Source organism: Babylonia areolata, chromosome 19 (genome assembly GCF_041734735.1).
Source record: "Babylonia areolata isolate BAREFJ2019XMU chromosome 19, ASM4173473v1, whole genome shotgun sequence".
NCBI classification, from domain to species: domain Eukaryota; kingdom Metazoa; phylum Mollusca; class Gastropoda; order Neogastropoda; family Buccinidae; genus Babylonia; species Babylonia areolata.
The window spans coordinates 10,549,523-10,570,657 of NC_134894.1; the positions used below are offsets into that span (position 1 = coordinate 10,549,523).

Genomic DNA, 21,135 nt, shown 5'->3' on the forward strand with positions numbered 1-21,135 from the left:
GATGCAAAAAAACAAAACAAAAAACAAAACAAAATGACAACAACAACAACAGCAACAACAAGAAACTGACTTAATCAGCCAGTTTATTGTGTTCAGTGTATCGTATTGTATAGCCATCTTATAATACGTCAGTCGTGTCATATCATTGTAGCCCATTACTTGTTTGTGAAAGAGATCAGTTTCTCTGTTAAATTTGGGCTGCTGTCAGTCAGTTTGGCCGGCCGAAGACAGTGCGGGCCACAGTGCAGAGCCATCCACTGATTTTCCTCATTCGTCACTGAGTTGACAAAAAATGTCACGTTTTTGCACTAGCTTGTTTAACAATCAAAGTGGATTTTTACACAGATTTTTGCATGGGGCGACTCTCCATATAAATTATTCTCAGCATAGGTTCTTTTACATGCGTATTTTAGTGTTGGTGTGCCCGCATGTCGTACAAGGCATCGATTCAAAATGCTATTTCAAGTACAGAAAGATCAGAGAGGACAGCGCCGAGTACTTTCTGTTTTAAACAATCTTTTAATTTAGTGACCCCCCCCCCATATATATATATATATATATATATATATATATATATATATATATATATATATGTGTGTGTGTGTGTGTGTGTGTGTGTGTGTGTTTTATTACTATTTTTTAATTTAATTTTATATTATTTTTAATAGGGTCTTTGATTTAGTATATTGGGTTGACTGAGAATACGGAACTTAGATCAACTTTAATTTATATCATGCTGATAAGGATACTCGTTAAAAATCGTCTACAGCTTAATCACTTTTCTGTTTTGGGTCTAATAATAAACAAGGGTTTGGTCTTGCTTTAAAAAGCAATTGGAAAAAAGAAAAGAAAACAAAAGTAGAGGCTTTTCGATCAGCTGAAAGCCAACAAGTGTAAGGGAAGCAACTGCTGCCAAGTGCGTCACAGAGGTCGAGGGGCATGTGACAGGATGCGCATTGTTGCGCATGCACAAAAGGAAAGTGTCGCCATATTGGAAGCAGAGAGTACCTCGGAGGTTATGTGAAGGGGTGTCGGCTGTACAGCTCATCATCTTCCGGGTCCTAAAGCTTACCAAGAAGTAGACAACACCACGATTGCAGCTTGTCTGCAATATGGCCACAGACAAGCGTTAGAGGAACCGTCGCCCTACATTTTAGACCAGGTAAGTGGATGGGTCAGCACCCCGCCTACCGCAGTCCGGAAGAGGTTCGAAAGTCGAATTCCGCAGACTGATAAAGTGATATTGTTTTGCATGCCTCGTTTACATATAACGGCAGTTGTGCAGCACTTGGTGCTTTTAACTGAGTCAGACCTTCCTTTATGAAGAAGTGCATTGTGTGCACATAGCGTTGGAAAACAAAGCTGGATATTGTGGTATGTCAGAAGTCGGTGACGGTATCAAAATCGAAGTGACTTGTTGATTCAGCCCTTTGCTGTGAGTATTCGACCAGGAAATAAGTTGGTTTTGGATCCTTATTGCTAAGACCATCAGTCGCATATTTGTGTTTCTTCGGTTTGATTTGCCTTGCTTTGTGCAGTTGAATTAAAATAGGCAAAGACTGTTTAGTGTGCACTAGTCAACTTACCATTTCATGCATTCATGATCGTTTGTGTATGTCATATGTTTAGGTGTGTGTGAGAGAGGTGGGGGCGGGAGGCAGGGGAGTAGGGAGGGGAGATAGAAGGAGTTACAGTTCATTGCAGTGTTTAATTTTTAATGTTATGGTTTATGTTTTCCAATATGCAGAAATATTTATGTATAATTTCAATATTTGATTTTATGCAAATGATTATGAAATTGAATCTGTTGTTTATCCGACCCTCCACGCCAGTTCCCATTTATTTTTTATATTACTTGTTGCTTTGTAAGTGTCTTCATTCAGAGTATGTTTCAGTCTTTTGCATAATGCAGTGATGTGTAAGGGAGAGTGAGTGAACACCACTAAAATTATCTGTGTCTTTGAACATTGTTGCAATAAAATCTTTGTATCTTTATTTAATTATATCTTTGTATTTGTGTCTATTGTCATATCAGAGAAATTGATCAACACAAGAGTTAATTGATAGAAACTGAAACTAGTGAAAGGATTTCTAAATTTAACACAATGACATTTATGATAAAGCGGTTCATTTTCCATTTCATTTGCAATCTCAAAGTGCAAGCAACAAATCTGGCACTTTGCAGACTTGTACAATTGCCAGCTCAGCTTTGGGCTCAGCAGTCCTGGTGAATGCAGTGTATTAGGTACTACTACTAGCAACCAAACATTATTTTAAAAAAAATCAGACATTCAATTTCAACGTCTGAAAAAGTGTTTAAGTAGAAGCACAACAAATCTTAATTTCTATCTATATATTCCTGGTAATGTGATACGATTTATATCCAAAAATGATTGGCATATATAACATTTTTAAACTGATTAAGTCTTGTGTTGTTTGTTTATGTGAGTGTGTCTCTTTTCCTCCCCTTCTTTCTCTCTCTCCCTCTCTCTCTCTCTCTCTCTCCCTTTCCCCATATCCCCATTCTCCCCCCCCCCCCCCATTCTCTCCCTCTCCCCCTCTACCCCACTCTCAACCCCCTTTTTTCTCGCCCACCCTCTCTGTTTCTTTTTCTCCATCCCTCCCCATATTCTCCCTCTCCTTTTTCTCTCCATTCCCTTGTATAGATTTTTAACTCTAAATTTGTACGCATGCCTCTTGGGATACGTGTGGCATGTTCTGTTTCTTGATTGTCCTGAGCTCTTGAGGTGAGTTCGGAAATTATGTAGTTGTGAAGGAAAAAATTTGCTTTGCCTTTGGAGCTGAGCTTTGGCAGGAAATGGGTCACCAAGCCAGTAAGCAGCTGTTGGGTGTCCTCTTTGACAGGAGAGGTTCAGTTTGTTTCTCAGCCCCTTCTTCCTCCATGTTGGTCTCTGTCTAGGTCTGAGTTCTTCACCCTGGGCCAGTGGTGTGCCTCTGTGTTTACTTGGTCATTTGGTGACAGATCTTTTCGTGTGAGTTTTCTTCATTTGCCATCGCCTCCAGTTGGACCTCGGGGCTGGGATTCTGGAACAACCCTCATTTCCCCTTCTAGTTCTACCCTGTCCTCCCTACATTCCCTTACACCTGCTTCCACTTCTAATATCCACATTTCAGTGCTTTCTTGTTGCTGGGGTGGAGGTAATGACAAACTCCTTGTGGATAGTGACACCAATTTTTCCTTATTTATGACAGAATGAGCATTTTGCCATCTGTGCTGTTTTGGAAAGTACTGGATGTATAATGTGTGTTGTACCTGGCATAGAATGTCTATTTCATATGGGTTGAATTTACCTCTTTTTTTAAAATTTCTCCTGGTCTGAGACTAAAGTTACAATTGTCTTGTGTAGGAAATGATTAAATCACTTTTTTTTCTTCTTCTTGACATGGCTTTGATTCTGAACATGAAAAAAGTAAAGATAAACAAGTTCAATGTTTTCAGTGAAATTTTTTTTTTATTTTGGTAAAATGTGACTCATTTCCAAAATATTTAACAGGAAACCTGTTAAAAAAAAAAAGGGGGGGTGGGGGTGGGGTGGGGTGGTGATTCATTTCTGTTGATGTTGTATGTTTTAAAGAAGTTTTTTCTGGACGTGGACATTTGGGTTTTAACTTTCACTTTGTTTTTTGTTGTTTATTTTATTTTATTTTCTTGTTTTCTGTTTTAGAAAGATGCAGAAGTCAAATAGTTTAATAATGTTCATTTGTAAAGTTCCCTTTCAAAGAGATTTTTTGGCTTCATGTCATGTTTTACTGCATCATATACATACATCATACATATAATGTGTGTGTGTGTGTGTTGTGTGTGTGTGTGTGTGTGTGTTATAAAGTTCATTTAAAATGAAAGCTGATTTTTTTAAATTATAGAAACCATTTTAAAACAACAATCTGTTTGGGATAATTTTATGTCTGAGCAGTTGTTGGTTACATAATGACATCCTTCCTTCATTGTGTGAATAGATGTACAAAAAAAAAAGAAAAAAAAAAAAGTATGCATTCACAATGATATTTTTCCTCAAGTTTTAATATTTTGGTCAGGCCAAATATAAAGTTCATAGGCTGATACTGTTCAATAAATTGACAGAAGTGATTGATCATTTAGATTGAAGTTTGGGTGGTTGTTAAAGCCTTAAATTGAATTGAAAGTCACTCAAACTATGAGAAAGGCAATGCAGTTTCCAGGGGACAGTTGTGAATGTAAATTTTTTTCCTTGTTGAGCTGAAGGGAAAATCAGAGACCGGAATTGGCAGAAAACTGGCTTCAAGTTCAACATTGATCAGTAGTGATTGAAGTGTCCTTCATTGAGGAACAAGTTAAGAGTAAAACTAACACATGATTAGCTTGGTAAAGTTTTTGTATTTGTTGTGATGTAATTCAAGGCTTCAATAAGTTGTTTTTGATTTTAGGAGAAAAATCATTATCATTTATTATTATTTATAAACAATTTTGTTGTTGAAAACTTAAAATTATATCACATTTCAGTTACAATGTCCACCCCCAACCACTCTTTTCACCCTTATAGTTACACCTTTTCAAACATTATTATTGATTTTATAAGAACTTTTAGAATTTATTTATTTAACATATTTGTTATTTTTTAACTGTTATGAGTGTTATGATTCTTATTTTAAGAATGTGTATATTTCATCGTCAGTTTTCCTTCAAAGTCTTAATATCACTTTGTGACAACAGCTTTGGGAAGTTGTTGGATCGTGATTTTTCCACTGCTGAGACAGAGATCATTGATAAATTATAAGAGGTGTGAGAAGTTCACATATCGTGAGGGAATAGTTCAGTTCAGTATCTGATGAGTCCACAGGAGACGAAACTGCAGCCAATAAAAGTGAATAACTGAATAAGTCATCACAGATTGCTCTCAGCTTTGGAGGGAAACCGCATGGCCCCCATTTTCTTCAAAGGGTTCTATTTTAAATCCTTTAAACCCCTGACCTGTTCTCAAAATTAAACATTTCTCCTATGTATGGAAACAAATAAGAATACTTTTATAGAAATTGGGTCTTTTTTTTTGTCGTTGTGAAAGAAATGTTCGTTATAGATCTATACTAAATTACCCACTTGGAGCTTGAAAGAGGAGCAAAAGGCTCACTTCTTGAACGCCTTTACCAAACTCCTTAGCTGAAGTGGTTCTGAAACCAACAGTTTGATGGTAAAAACTTCCGTGTGTACTGTGGCTGTTTAGACTTCCCTATTGCGTATGTTGTGGCTGTATTGTGAGTAGCCGGATGTTCATTTTATCTTGTCGGCCAGTGATTGATCTCTGCAATAATATGAAACATTTTTAACAAAATGTTGGTTACACAAACTAACAAAGGAAGAAAGGTAACTTAAGGATACGTTCATATTTTTTAGAAATAGTACACACACACACACACACACACACACACACACACACACACACACACACACAGTGACACACACACATATGCACGCAGATGCATGCAGTGATTTGTGTGTGTGAAGACTGATGTGGACACAATGACACATGCATGTACAAGCGCAAGCACACATGCAAACATATTTTTATGCACACACACATGCAAACACACATGCAAAGACACCACTCACTCTTACTAGTCTTAGTTACACACACACACACACACACACACACACACACACACACGCACACACACACACACACACACACACACACACTCAATCACACAGTTCTGAGAACTACTCTATTATACTGTGTATATGATGCTTATATTACAACTTCCTCCTTTTTATACTTTTGTCATTTCAGTCAATAGATTCTGATTACACCAGAAAATAATACCAAGAGTAGAATGACTGGCACATTTTTTTCCCATTCTGCAAGTAATTAGCCATTAATAGGTTGGAAACTAGGTGTGTGAATCACTGAATGCACACCCACACACATATGCACGCACGCAGAGACTGATTCATTAACTGGCACAAAAATTTATTTAATTCTGCCAGAGTAAAAAGCTGTTATTAGGTTGGAAATCTTGTGTGGGCATGCATAAACACACACACACACACACACACACACACACACACACACAGGCACCCATATGCATGTTTTCACACACACTGACGCAGAAATGCACACACATGATTATGTATACGCTCAAAGAATGACACACATACGTGACATAGTAGGTGGTAAAAATGCATCTTTGTTTTTATTTGAGAGCTGTGGTTGGCTGTTAGACAACAGACAATTAAGTATACTAAAAATTCAAGTATAATTTTTGTCAGGAAATCCAAGTACATAAGTCCTGATTCTGTCATTCTGGATTTACTAAAATGAATGTAATGGTTGGCCCAAGTTTGCAGACATACGTCACATAGCTTTCAAACTAGCACAAGCACTGGATGTCAGTATCTGATGGCCTAGACAACAGGAATGATGACATGTCCATTGAATTGTAATTGTGACTTTCCCAGAAGCCAGGAACATCATTGTGTGGTGGCTGTTGCCCCGCTTTTGTTGTAGACATTGCTTTAGTACAAACAAAAGGCAGGAAAAATGGTCAGAGAACACTTGGCTCAGGATGATAGATCATAATATATGAAAGAACACAATAGGATACTAAAACTTACACAAAAGTTTGTGAGATCTCTAGGCTATAGCAGTGGTTGGAGATAACACAAAACTGTGATTTTACATTGTAACACATGTATAGAAATGTGTGAATTTCACTCCGTGCGACTCTTCTTCCCCAGTTCCTTGTACCAGTTGTAGCTTGATTAAATTGCAGGTTTGACATTTTGAGACACTAGACAATCGTTAGTGTAGAATGATTTTTTTTTTTTTTTTTTTTTGGTAGATGTTTATGTTCATTTTCTTTCCTTTCCTCCACTCTTCCCCTTCCTCGCTCTTTTTGTATGCTGTGAACTTAACAATAATGTACACTCACATACACACATGCACATGCACATGTATGATACATGCATATGATAATAGAAAAGGGCTTGTGTTGATTGTTGCTGTCTTTGGGAAAATACTTGCCTCAGCTTCAGTTGTTGCTGGCATGAACCTTCATGCATCATGCTGATAAGTGCTTTGCAGCACTAACTTGAACTTGGTGCTTGTTTTATTTTAAAGAACAAAAGTTCTTCACTTCTGGTACTGGTTTTTTTGTTTATAATTCATTGTGTTCCTGGCCTCCATAGGTGTGGTTTTTTGTTGTTGTTGATTTGCTTATGTAAACAAAGTGAGTGTATTGTATTATACATTGTGTGTGTGTAGGTGGGTGGGAACATGTGTGTGTGTGTGTGTGTGTGTGTGTGTGTGTGTGTGTGTGTGTGTTACTTATTATTTATGTATTTGTAATATGTTTAAAACTTTGATTTGTGGTGCAATTATGAAAATGATATTTGATTTTTAAATGAACGATGATCTTTGTAGTTGCATTTCTTGTGAAGAGAGAGGGGATGAGAGAGAGTGTATGTGTGTGTGTGTGTGCGCGCATGGTGGTGGGGGGGGGGGGGGGGGGGTAGATGTGCAGTGCGGTTTGGCTGACTGAAATGGAGAGGCACATAACTTTCAGTAATCTGTATATTTGCATATAGCTATTTCCATTTGGTGCCATTTAATTTATCTTTTTATTTTCTATTCATTTTATTTGTTTGTTGTTTTCTTCTTATGTTGGACATGTGCTGCTGCCAAAAAGAAAATCTCTGTACCAAAGTATAGACAATAAAGTTTGTGTATTGTATTGTATTGTGTTATAACCTGGTGTTCAGTTGTCTGTGTGTGTGTATCATTATGTGTGCATACATGTGTTTTTAAACAAAGTGAGTGTGTTAAAACCCTGTGTCCAGTTGTCTCTGTCTGACTGTGAGTGCGTGCATGTGTACGTGTGTGTCCATGGTAAACTTTAGCAAACTCATTTTCTTGAGAAATAGTTCATCTGCCAATACTAGATTTGGATTCAATGTAATGGGGGAAAATATGCATTGTTACAGTCATATGGTACCAGTGATAGGTTGTAAGTCTTCCTGATCAAGCTGATTTCTGGACCATGAACGGTTTATTTTGTTGAGGCTCTGAATCAAAAAACTCATTGCTGGGCTCTTCCCAGTTGCCTGAATGCATGTTTGGGTTTGAAGATGGCATGACATAGATTTTTTTGTTAGCATGATTGCAATTAAAAGAAATACAAATTTTTAACAGAACACATACAGTAACACTGTTATTGCCATGGACATGTTTACTGTTTTTGAATATCTAAAAGTGGATACTGAATCTGCTAGTACTACATTGAACATTAAAAAAATTGATCGTATCTCCCAGTTTCAGTAGGACAGGCATACACCGGCCTGCAGAGATCGGAGAAAATGGTTACATGTTGCTGTGTGCCTGAGGACAGGTGATGGCAACATCTCCTTCACCACAAACTTGATAAGTTCTTAAAGTTAAATGAGATACATCAAAATTACATGTTTTAAATAATGTTATCACCTTGAATACAGTCATCAATTTATTGTGCTGAAAGAAAACAACGTAAGTTTAGATGATAAATTTTGGTTGTTAGGAGTCAGATGAATTTAAGTGCTAAAGTATTATTGCTTCCAACCCAGACGTGTATCTTTTTATTGTATGGTTCAGTCCCACTCTGATGCCCTTTTTTCCCCAAGCTTAATATTAAGTACAGAAGACATTTTAACAGACAGTCAGTCAGTCTCTCTCTCTCTCTCTCTCTCTCTCTCTCTCTCTCTCTCTCCCTCATGATTACTTTATTGGATAGTGCCTATCACAACTTACAAGTGAATTTTGAACTAGTTGAAGGCCTTCCCTCACTTTTTTTGTTCGTGCATGTTCTTTCTTTTAATGATAAAAATGGTCATGTTTACAAATTTGGATGGATGGATTATGGATTTTTCTTTTTACTTCTCACAGATTTTGAGTAACAGAAGAACTGCAAGATGCCGCCACCACCACCACCACCTCCTCCCCCACCTGCCCCTGGCCCACCACCCCCACCGCCAGCCCCAGTTAGCAAAGGACCAAGCAAAGGCGGTGGAGGTGGAGGTGATCGTTCAGCATTGCTGTCCGCCATTCACAAAGGCAGGGCGCTGAAGAAAACGGAAACCAATGACCGCAGTGGGCCGGCAGTTGGAAGTGAGTGCAGCATTTTGTTTGTAAATGGTGTGAAGATTTTCCACAGTGGTTTGCTAGATCAGTAAATCATACCAGATGTGACTGACTGCCAGATCCTAGTTTTTAGATGCTTTGGTCGTGTTTGAACAGTCATTTTTCATGGGACTTAGGCAACTGATCAGTTTCATTTGTTGTGTATTCATGAATTCATTTTTAATTTGATATTTAATGATTAAGAACATTAACCACTTTGTTATTTGAATAGAATAATAGAACTTAGAAGTAACTAATTGACATTAATACCAATAGTGTTCTCCTTTGTAACTGGTTTTTACATCAAGTAAAAGAGAGAAGTGTGCAGTTTATTATTTTGGATGTGGATCTGTTGTTGAAATGTCTCTCTTCCACGGTTCCAGACATGTGCTGAGTTTGATCTCAGAAAAGTGATAGAAAATTGCATTTTTAACATATTTTAACTGGTGCAGTGTTCTTCATTTTCAGCTTCAAAAGATTAGTAAAAACCTAAATCCACCTCATCCTCTCTGTTGATGCTGCCAACAAACTGGTTGTTACCTTTATTTTGTCCAGCCCAGATTATTGCCCTAAGGCTTGACTAAGGGCGTTGGGTTACGCTGCTAGTCAGCTTGGCAGATGTGGTGTAGTGTATGCATGGATTTATCTGAATGCTGTGACACCTCCTTGAGTAACTGAACTGAACTGAACTAGATTATTACAGTCCTCAAGTGTGGCAAAGACAACATCAGCACTGTCCAAACTGAGACTTATAATTTGTTGTATGAAAGAACAACCTCTCCATGTTCAAAACATAAGATCAGGCTCCTGCACCTTCTTTTCTTCTCCTCGTTTGTCAGATGAACACTCCAGTCTCTGCAATGAATGCAGCTGTACGTTGCAGGTCCTCCACACAGCCAGAGAGCTTCCAGGTTACTGGAGTTGGCTTGAGCCAGTACCTCTTTCTGAGGACATCATGGAGGGGGCAGGACTGCAGTAGGTGATTTGTTGTCTGGCTGCCAGTCCCACGGGGGCACTGTACTGAGTGGCCAGTGCAAAATTTAGTGTATAAGTAGTGGTTTAGGCGGTTGTGACCTGTCCTGAAACCCGTCATGAGTCTGAACACTGGCACCTGTTCCCACCTAGTCAGCAGGTAGTAGAGGTCTGTCCTTTTGTGGTGTGGATGCTGCTGCATAACGGTCTTCACCTCAGAGTAACTGGTGGAACTATCCACCTGCTCATGTGTTGTGCCGTCCTTTGCGAGCGAGTCAGCAGTCTCATTGCCCAACACATTGCATTTGCAGTGAGAGGGAATCCATTGTAGGACGATCTTGTGGCTCCTGCTGAGGGTTGTTCTCTACCATCTCTTTAATTCTGGCGACTTACTCTTCCAGCTTCTGTAGTTCCTCAGTCCAGTACAGCATGTACTTTTTGTGAGCACCATGTGGAATTGTTTCTGAGGCTGCTTTTAGGATGGCCTGGTTGAAGTGACTGGAGATTTTGTTAGTGTTGAAGTCATCCACCTTGATGCCTTTGCATATTCATCAGAGAGATGTGAGAACATTTCCCAATCTGCTTTCTTTTGATTCCATATGGGGAAGGAATTTGGGTTGCTGGGCCTGTACTGCAAGTTGATGGCCAATAACTCTGGCCTGTGGCCACTGCTTGCCAACTGGCTCCTGCTGTTATTTGGGGAAAGTCTTCAGTTCCAAAGGCCCAGGTCTGGGGTAGATGTCGAAATCAGTTGTTTGGAGGAAAAGGTTGTTGGGTCTTTTGGATCATTCAGCAGAGCAGAAGCATGCAGTTCTCAATCTGCCAGTCATCCACTTCATCTCACCTGCGGTCAGTCAGTTTCGTCATAACCTCAACAGGTAAAGTGACTTCGTCACAAACAACCAAGCTGTTTTCAAGTGGTAAGTGCATTGTCTGCAGTGAGAAATCTTTGTACTATTGTAGGGCAGTAGTTTGAGGATGGAGGTAACAAAGTTGTTCACAGTGATCTTTATTATGGATTTCAGCTTGTTGGTTTGTGTCCACTTCCAAAAGTCTGTGGTTGGAATGTTATTCCTGAGGAGTATATACCAGCATTCTCCTTTGTGTCTTCCTTCCCAATCTATCCTGAATGTTCAGTATTGTCTGAAAATGAACCTGTGGTTGGTGTTCAGGTGTGTCTCTTAGTCTTTGATACAAGCCACGTCAGTATTCTATGCATGCATTCTCTCTGCAAGTAAAATCTTGTAGACACCCTCAGCATTCCACTGGAGAATTTTGAGTTGTGGTTTCTCTTGACCAGTAGCATTTACCTTCTGCCTCTAAAACCCGACTCCTGGCAGTGGGACAGAGTGACCACTGGTTGCTTTCAGCGGGCCCTTTTGAGGCGCAGACACAGCACTCTAGAAGCTGGGTGGGACTTGACAGGTAGAGCACCATCTCAAAAAGATGCGAGGTTATCCATCCTGAAAACTTAGTTGCATTGTTGCACAGGGGCCCAGTACATCCGTCTTCGGCTTGCTTTTTTTTTTTTTTTGTCCGTGTTTCCCTCTTTTAGGTGATCTGCCAGCCAAGACTGAAGAGCATCACCTGCCCTTGTTTTTCCTCAGGGTTGACTCCCAAAGCCTTTCCCTTGCAAGAGTATAGCTGCAAGGCAGTGGAGGTTTGGAATCCGGGTTTTCCTTTCTCTTGATGGACTCCATCCCAAGGTTGAGCACCATCTACCCGAAGTGACTGGTTTTAAAGTGCCAGTTACTCACCTTTACCCCTTCTCCTTGTCATTAAAAGCAGCTCTGCCACATGAACTTGATGAAGGCCAAGAGCTGGGCTTTAGCTGACAGAGGCTATTTGAGACGCATGCCCTGGCAGCATTTTATAGAGCAGTGAGAGCTTATCCTCACTGCTCACCTCCAGCGTAACTGCCTCAGGAAGCCAGGCTTGTGCATGCACTGTTATATTTCATTGAAATCTTCCTGTATGCATGCAAGACATGGACATTCACTGTGGTTTTGGAAAGAAGAATCCAAGCCATGAAAATGAGGTGTTAAATCACCTGCAGGGTATTAAGGCTTTGACACACACCCAACAGACCTTAAGGAATCTGATGAACAGTTCTGTTGTGCAGTGTCCCAGTGATCTTTACACAGTTTAGGAGGAGGAAGATGAATAATGTAAGTTGTGAGTACTTTAGTGATTATAGGTATGTTCTTTCATTAGGGAAAAAGATTGTTCATTGTGCTGTGCTGTCATTGCAGAAGTGTCTAGTGGATCTTCAGGTGGCGGTGGTGGAGGAGGAGGAGGTGGTGGTGGAGGAGGAGGAGGAGGAGGAGGAATGGGGATGATGGGGGGGTTGTTTGCTGGAGGTGTTCCTCGCCTTCCCAGCCAGGCACGAGCCAGCAACAACAGAAGTGAGTCCAGCAGAAATGGGTTTTGATGTTTAGATTTGACAGCATTTGCCATTGTGGCTGAAAATAGTAGAAGGAAGAATTAAGTTTGTAGTTGGATCTATATAGGCAAATGTACTAGGAATGTGAGATATCATGAATGAAAAGAATTGTGTTTTGAGTATGTGAGTGGAATATTCTGCATCTTTTTTTTTTTCTTTCCCTTAAAAGGTTTTCAAGTCCTGATCTGTTGGTATTGCTATGCATCCTCTTTGTGTTTTTCACCCTGTATTCTATTTTGATTTTATGTACTTTTAAAATATTTATTCTTTTCAGACGTGTTGCACATATAAATTTAGTAACTGGATGATAAAGAATCAGGAGTGTTTGGAAATTGAATCCACAGATTCACCAATTTTGATAGCATTACTTTTAGCTATTTAAGCACTGCTAGCATTACTTTTAGCTATTTAAGCACTGCTACTTTTCCTCGTGGGGTTATCATTCATAAAGTTCATATTCTGAACATATTTTTACCTTCTAGAACTATTAGCTGTAAATAAAAAAAGAAAAAAAAAAGAAAGAAAATAAAGAGAAGTTGGGCATGACTGCTGCAGAAAATTCCCAGAGGCCATTCTTGAGATATGTGCAAATCTGGAGAGAAAAATGGGGGAGGGGGAAGGGGGTGAAACGTAGGTATGATTTCACTGACAACGGTTGTTGCGACGCTACTGCCGATGTATTTAACGACAAAACACTCTTTTCATCTGTCATGATAAAAAAAAGTCCTATTTCTGTTCTTTGCTGATGGAACCAACTTTTGTGCCAAATGTTATGCGTTACTTAGATCTGGTTCAGAGTCCGTCCTTAGTTGTCTTGATGAAAATAATCTAGAGTGCTTTGAATTAAAAACAACAAATAAATGGATTTATCTTAACTATTTTTTTCTTTAATTTCCTACATTGATACTTTTTCTTCTCTTGTTATATAAGCTAACGTGTCTGCACACAAAACTGAGATAAAGTAATCTTGATCACTGACTGACATGTGTATCTTAACAGAAGCAGGTGGAAAATTCTGTATTACCTTATCATTCAGAAACAGAAGACGTACATTTTGCTTCAAAGCCTTGATCAGGTGAGAAAATGGTGGGAAATGAGCTGTCTGTATGTCATATATTAACCAAGATTTGCAAAATAGTCACATATGCATAATGATAGTGATGTCGTTTCTCTTGTGAAGGTCAAGGACCTATGGTGGCTATGCGACCTCCTGGCATGGCCAATGGGCCGTCACCAGTTCGTACTCCTGGCAGACAAAACGGGGTGCCCCCTCCACCTCCCAGCAATGCCAAACCTGGTGGGCCTCCACCCCCACCCTTCGGCAACAAGCCAGGTGGCGGGCCTCCACCCCCACCGTCCAGTGCGAACAAACCAGGGGTGCCCCCTCCTCCACCCTCCAGTGCCAACAAACCACGCTTCGGACGGCCGGCGTCCCCGTCATTTGCCAGCAACGGAGGGGGTGGACACGAGGAGAGCGGTGGTAGCAGACCTAACGTGGCAGCGCTAGCAGCTGCAGCCATGTCTCGTAGTAACAACGCCCAACCACAGCAGCCTCAGCCACCACGTGCTCAGCCCCCGGCTCCTCCCTCCCCCTCCCCAGCAAGACCTCCCTCGGCCGCTAGTGACAGGACTTCCCGGCCCAGCAGTATGGTGGGAAGGCCGCTGCCCCCACCCCCTTCCTCCACGCCTCCAGGTGGGGGGCCCACACGCACACCACCCCCTCCCCCCAACCGCCCGCCCCCCACCTCTGGACCTCCACCAGGTCGACCTTCTGGTCCCCCTCCCCCTCCGACGAGAAGTACATCAGCGGCGAACCCAGGTGGTGGCAACATTGGTCGGCCAGGACCTCCACAGGTGAGCTTGTCGGGTGGAGAGGCATGCAGGCCGTTTGATGATTTCCAATGTGTTCTGTTCTTTTTTTCTTTTTTTGCTGTCCTATCTTCTGTACCATCTCAGTGGCATTATTCACACTTCAGTCATCTTGAATCCCCCATACACAGGGGAAAGCCACATAAATATGCAAATTTGATGACCAGGGACAAGGGGGTGGGGGGTTTTGGGGGCGTATATGACTATACTCTGTCTCTTGTCAGTAATATTTACTGAACTCTCTACCTTACACATGTTCACACTTACATTCTCTCTCTCTTTCTTTCAGAATCTTTTTTGAAAGTCTTGTTGGCATTTGTTTATACTGGATCACAGGAATCCTTCATATTTCTCTCTCTCTCTCTCTCTCTGAATCTTTTTTGAATGTCTTGGCATTTGTTTGTACTGGATCACAGGAATCCTTCATATTTCAGTGTTCTATGATCGTAAGGTTTTGGGTTGAGGGATCCTGGTTCATGTGTGTTTATGGTTGATTTTTTAAAATTTTTTATTGTTCTTAACCCTGTGTTAATGGTTGCTTTTTTTCCTTTTCTTAATTTTTTGTTTGTTTTAACTCCATCAGCTCTTCCTTCCCTTTTCTCCTCCATGCTTCCGTTACTGTTAAATGACATTTTCAGGATGCGTGACGAGGGAACAGCTTGACAGCCAGATGGTTAAACTAAAGTGTTGGATTTCCAGTCAGAGGAATGCAAGGATGCTGGGTTTGATTCCAGCAAGGACAGACGCAATAGCCACGTGGTTAAAGCATTGGACTTTCAATCTGAGGGTCTTGGGTTCGAATCGCGGTACGCACCTGCTGGGTAAAGGGTCAATTTTTCGGATCTCCCAGGTCAACACATTTGCAGACCTGCTTGTGCCTGAACCCCCTTTCGTGTGTATACGCAAGCAGGAGATAAAACATGCGCGCTAAACATCCTGTAATCTATGTCAGCGTTTGGTGGGTTATGGAAAGAAGAACATACCCAGCATGTACACCCCTGAAAACGGAGTATGGCTGCCTACATGGTGGGGTAAAAACAGTTATACACATAAAAGCCCGCTCGTGTACTTTGGAGTTGCAGCCCTTGAACAAAGAAAACAGAAGATTCCAGCAGGATGTTGTAGGCTGTGATAAGGGTGGAAATTTGTCCTAATTCCAAGGACAACAGGTGTTTCAGACCTGCTGGTACCAGAACCCCTTCATCATGTATATATGCATTGAGAAGTTGAAATATGTATCAAAGAGATCCTTGAGTAATAGAAACACTAGTGCCCAATATGCATCAACCATGATGTTGATCATGCAAGGGAAGAAGACGGCACCTCTACAGTTAATGAACATTTCAAGAGTTAGGACATGTAGTTTATGACAGTTTTTATACTCTTATCTCCACTATATGAGCACATTACTCCTCTGTTGCAACATCTACGTCTCACACAGAATAAAGTACATGATCAGCACTCTGTTATAAATGTATTCACAAATCTGCCCCTTCCTATCTCTGTAGCTGCCTTCACCTCTACACTCAATCTTGGTCTCTAAGATCTGCTTTGGATCCACTCTGTTTGTGCATACCCAGATTTAAACACTCCACTGTTAGCTGCCGTTCTGTCCCTGGACCTTGCAATTGGAATCAACTTCATCTTTCACTTCATCAGCTCTTTCTTCTTCTTCTTCTTCTTCTGCGTTCGATGTTTTGGCTGCGTCAGACGGTCACCCCCGTCGCCACGATGTAGCCCACGGTCTTCTCCAGGTCGTGGCGGTCTCCCCAAAGCTGCGCCTGTAGCTCCGTGCCCCCTGGCCAGGTTTGACGCCGTAGAGTTTCATGGGTTGGGCAGTGTTGGAGGATGTGTTCAGGGGTCTGGGGTCCAGTGCCACATGGACACTCATCAGTGTGGGCGATCTTCATACGGTGAAGGTGACTCAGTAGTCGGCAGTGGCCGGTTCTCAGTCTGAAGAGGACAGTCTGCTGGTGTCTCTGGAGCTGGTGGATTGGATCGACACCACTGTTTGCACCCAGCCTTCTCTTCCACTGGTTCTGGTAACGGTTGTGGATGATGGTCCTGGCCTCTCTGTAGGTCACGGGGTGGCTGAACTGCTTCATTTTGCTGCCTGCCTTGGAGAGAGCATCGGCCTTTTCGTTCCCCATGACCCCACAGTGAGAAGGAACCCACTGAACAGTGACAGTCGACCGTTTTGAAAGGTCATGAAGGGCTGCTTTGATGTTTGTCAGCTGCTGTTCGTTTCTGGTTGACTGGAGTCCCTGCAGGAGAGATCTGCAGTCAGTGAAGAAGGCTATCTTTGGTGGTGGGTTGACTGACGTCCTGAGGCCTTGTGCAGCATGGAGTAGTGCTGCTGTCTCCGCTCTGTAGTTCGAGGAGATTCTTCCTGTGGGGAAGGCTCCAGGGGTCAGTCTTCCATCTGTGTGCCTGATGAAGATGCCTGCTCCTCCATTCTTCACCGCTCCCTCCGAGGATCCATCTGTGAAGACGTGCGTCCATTCGCTGGGGTTGTACTGAGTCTCAATCATCTCCAATGTCAGAGCTTTCAGCAGGGGGGGGGCTTGGCAGTCCTTTTGGTCGATGCCAGGGACTTTTGTGATGATTGAGACTCCTTCCAGTTGGTCGGCCGGTTCCTCGAAGTCGGGGAGTGTTTCCATCTCGGCAGGGGACGAGGGCAGCAGGTCTTCATGTTGGCGGTGCAGGGTCTTGGAGAGGTGGTTGAAGCTGGTCCGCTTCAGTCTGTTCTTTGTTGGGTACTTCAGTTTTTCGTGCATTGGGTGAGTTGGCATGCGCAGGAGCTTCTCGCTGTGGATGAAGACTTTTTCCTCTCGTCTATCTTTGAGTGGGTGGAGGCCTGTGTGTTTCTCCATCGCCTGAACTGGAGTCGTCTTTATCCCGCCAGTGATCAGCCGTAGCCCTGCGTTCTGAACTTTGCTCAGGCGGCTTGTGTTGGTTGCTGATGCCGTGGCCCAGGCAGTGCTGCCATACTCCAGGGTTGGCCTGACAGTTCCAGTGTACACCCTCTGCAGTATGCTGCTGTTGGCACCCCAAGAGGTCCCAGCGAGTTTTTTCAGGATGGCCAGTTTTCTGGTTGCTCGTCTCTCGATGTCCTTGAGATGGGGGTTCCATGTCAATCGCTTGTCGAGCTTCACACCCAGGTACATTGGCGTGTCATCCTGTTTCAACTGCATTCCGTTCAGTTTGAGGTGGGAGGTTTCTGACATCGGTGACAGCGAGAAGATTGCTGAGACTGTCTTGGTGGTGTTGATGTCTACTCCCCAGGCAGAGGCCCATGTTCCCACGTGATTGAGTGCTTCCTGCATTCTGTGGCTGGCGGACGTGAGGTATTCTGCAGCACTCCAGGCAGCAAAGTCATCAGCGTGGAGGGCTCTGGAGACATGCTTGGAGATCTTCTCAGCGATGTCGTCGATGAAGATGAGGAAAAGTGTAGGGGAAATGACTCCTCCTTGCGGCACACCTTGCTGTAGAGTGACCCGATGGCTGATTTTCCCGTCGAGTTTTACCCTTGCCCTGCGGTGTTGGAGGAAATCCTGGATCCAGCGGTACATCTTCCCTTCCACTTTCTTGTTGAGGAGCTTCAGGAGAAGTCCTGCCTTCCAGACCTTGTCGAAGGCCTTGGTTAGGTCCACGAAGACTGCAAGCACCTTCTTCTTTTCTTGAAAGGCAGTCTCTATCTCCTGTGCAAGGTACACCAGCTGGTCTTCGGTGCTGCGGTTTTTCCTGTAGGCTGATTGGGTATTGCTGAGCAGGTGGTTTTCTTCAAGGTGTTTCAGGAGTCGAGTGTTCACCATCCTTTCCATCACCTTGCCCAGACAACTCAGGAGGCTGATTGGTCGATAGCTGGACTTCTTAGTCTTATCCTTCTGCTTCTTTCTGATGGGGACGATGATGGCTTCTCTCCACTGGTCTGGAAGTTTCCCTGTGTCCCAGGACTGGTTGATGATCAAGAGAAGCTTCTGTCTGGCTACAGGTCCCAGGTTCTTGATCATGTCATTCGGGATGCCGTCTTTCCCAGGGGCTTTCTTTTTCTTCAGTTTCCTGATGGCTGCACTGAGTTCGGCCATGGAGAAGGCTGTCATCATGGACTGACTCGGGTTCTGCTGTTTCAGCTTCTCCTTGATCTCCCTCTGGACTTCCTGCACTCGGGCTTCAGGGAGTGTTGTGGTGCTGCCCTCTCTGTAAAAATCTGCAAGGATGTTGGCTGCCTGCTTGCCCGCGTGGTGCTTGCCATTTTCCTCAATGACAGTTCTGCTGTGTCTGGTGCCCGTGTCTTCGTTCAGAAGCTTGGTCAGGTTCCACAACTTGCCGGTGTCCTTCTCCATGTTGAGACTGCTGGTCTTCTCATTCCAGCTCCTCTGTATCTCTGTTCTCTTCTGCTGTTGGAAGGTTTCTTTGATGGTGTTGTATTCCCGGATGTTGTCAGGAGTGGGGCTCTGCTCCATGGTTTCTCTGGCGGAGTCTAGGTCTGCATGGAGCTGTTTCAGAGTGTCACTCCAGTAGGGCTTGTAGTTTCTGCGTTTCCCTCTTGGGATGGACTGCTTTGCTGCTCGCAGCAGTGCATCGCTGAAAAGGTTGACATTGTTGTTGAGGTTGTTGGAGGTACTGATGTCTTGGCAGAGGTTGTCTGCTTTTCCTTTGAAGAGAGTCCAGTTAGCTCGTTTGAAGTTCCAGCTGGGTTCCATTCTGTGCTGGGTGCATCCTATGCTGGAAATGCTGAGGATGACTGGCAGATGGTCGCTTCCCCCTAGCTGTGTGTTGACTGTTCTGGAGGTGAGTCGCTGAACCTCTTCTGTGGCGATGGCCAGATCTGGTGTTGAGCAGGTCTTCCATGCTCTGGAGTAGCAGGTGGGTTTGTCCTCTGGATGGTTGATGAGGATGAGCTTGTTGTCCATCATCCAGTCCTCTACTTCCTCACCACGTGAGTCCATTTCCTCATAGCCCCAGCTTGGCGAGTGGCTGTTGAAGTCTCCAACCACAAGGTGTCTGGAAGCTTCAAGTCTCACTTTGTGTAGCGCTAGAGCTGAGCCTGGAGGGCTGTAGCAGTTGGTGATCAGTAGTTCTCCGCTGGGCAGTAGCAGCTTGACTGTGTGATGCTCTAGCTCCTCTTTTCCCGATCTGCTTGTTTCTACTGCAGGGATGGAGATTTTGATGAGGGTGAGGATTCCTCCCTTGTGTCTGTCCTCTCGATCTTGGCGGAAGGCTTCGTAGCCTCTAATAAAAAATCTTTGGGGATCTTTTAAATGGGTCTCCTGAATGCAGATGACATCAATGTTGTTATTTCGGAGAAACTCCTGGAGTTCTGGTTTCTTGTTTCTCAGCCCTTCTGCATTCCACTGAGCTACTGTGAGGTTGACAGGTGGTGAATTTGTCTGGTCAGTCGCTCTACTCTGCCTTCCCCTGACCTTCAGGTTGACAGAGGCACCGGTCGCTTTGGTGGGCCCCTTTGAGGCAGGAGGCCCGGCTCCGTCCCTCCCCGGTTGTCGCTGATAGGGACGACGCCATGACGACAAAGTGGTCTGACGCATAACCATGATCGTTGATGCGTGTGTGTCCTGAATTTTTAACCAGAAACCTGCGCCGTAGCTGACACACTCCGTCTTCGGCAGGCCGGATCAAGTTTTCTGTCAGGGGGCTTCTCCCTTAGCTCAGGTCTAAAGAGTCCTGCCCTGTGAGCACAGGGGGATGTGAGAGATTGGGGATCCCTCCCCTAGATGGACTGCCTGTCAAGGTTAACGAGCTCCATCTACCCGGGGCTCATGGTCCAAAGACCTGCCCTGTGAGCACAGGGGGGGATTGTTTGCTGGGTATCCCACCCGTTGGTTTGAAATCAGAGTTTCCCTTCTCCTAGATGGACTGCCTGCCAAGGCTAATGAGCTCCATCTACCCTGACCAGTCTAGTCTGCGACCTCTCTTGAGTGAGTTGCCGAGAGCTAGTCTTGCTATTGCGCCGATCGTCCGCACCCGTGCCGCGTTCGCCATGACTAGGTCATGCCCATTCTGCCCCATGTCCCCGCAGGAACACCCACATTAACGTGGCGAGGAGGTGCGGCTACAGAGTTCACTCCCTTGCTAGGGACGCACTGAGGCACCCTAGAGGGGAGATCTTAGCAGAACATCAGCTCTTTCAAGTCTGGCCTTAAAACCTACCTCTTCCCAGGATAGCCTCCATACCCCGCCTCTTCCTGGTTTTCATTTTCTCCAGTTTTAGAGTTATGCATGCATGTAAATGACTGGTGCGAAATCACTTTGATTTGTCTCTGCACAAAATTCAGCACTTTATATGTATCATTTTTATATCGTTATTAATTTCCGTTCTTCTCCACCCATATATCCACATTTTCAGTTAGACACACACACAGACACGCTCACACACACACGCTCACACACACACGCTCACACACACACACACACACACACACACACGTAAACACACACACACACAACACACACACACACACACACACACACACACACACACACACGTAAACACACACATACACATACTATGATTAGAAGACCAGCTGTTGCGCCTAGCATTGAGGAGTTCAGTACAAACTGCATTGACCGACCACCATTTCTCTTCTGGCTGTCATTTCTGCTCACATCTGTTGCTGATTCTCTGTCTTTTCTGTCAGAGAAGGAAACTGAGGGAAAGGGGAGGGGAGGAAGTGGTGTTTCAGGAAT

At 43.4% G+C, this 21,135-nt stretch overlaps 1 protein-coding gene across 1 annotated transcript in view; it reads left to right on the forward strand.

Annotated features, from left to right (window-relative positions):
- Positions 1 to 980: 980 nt before the first annotated feature.
- The window catches only part of LOC143293440 (uncharacterized), a 34,599-nt gene continuing 14,444 nt past the window's right edge, over positions 981 to 21,135 (forward strand). Inside the window, exons 1-4 of the mRNA XM_076604294.1 lie at positions 981 to 1,162; positions 8,910 to 9,131; positions 12,368 to 12,520; positions 13,739 to 14,412. Of these exons, the coding sequence (XP_076460409.1) occupies positions 8,936 to 9,131; positions 12,368 to 12,520; positions 13,739 to 14,412 (1,023 nt within the window). The 5' untranslated portion in view covers positions 981 to 1,162; positions 8,910 to 8,935. The remainder of the gene's footprint in view (positions 1,163 to 8,909; positions 9,132 to 12,367; positions 12,521 to 13,738; positions 14,413 to 21,135) is intronic.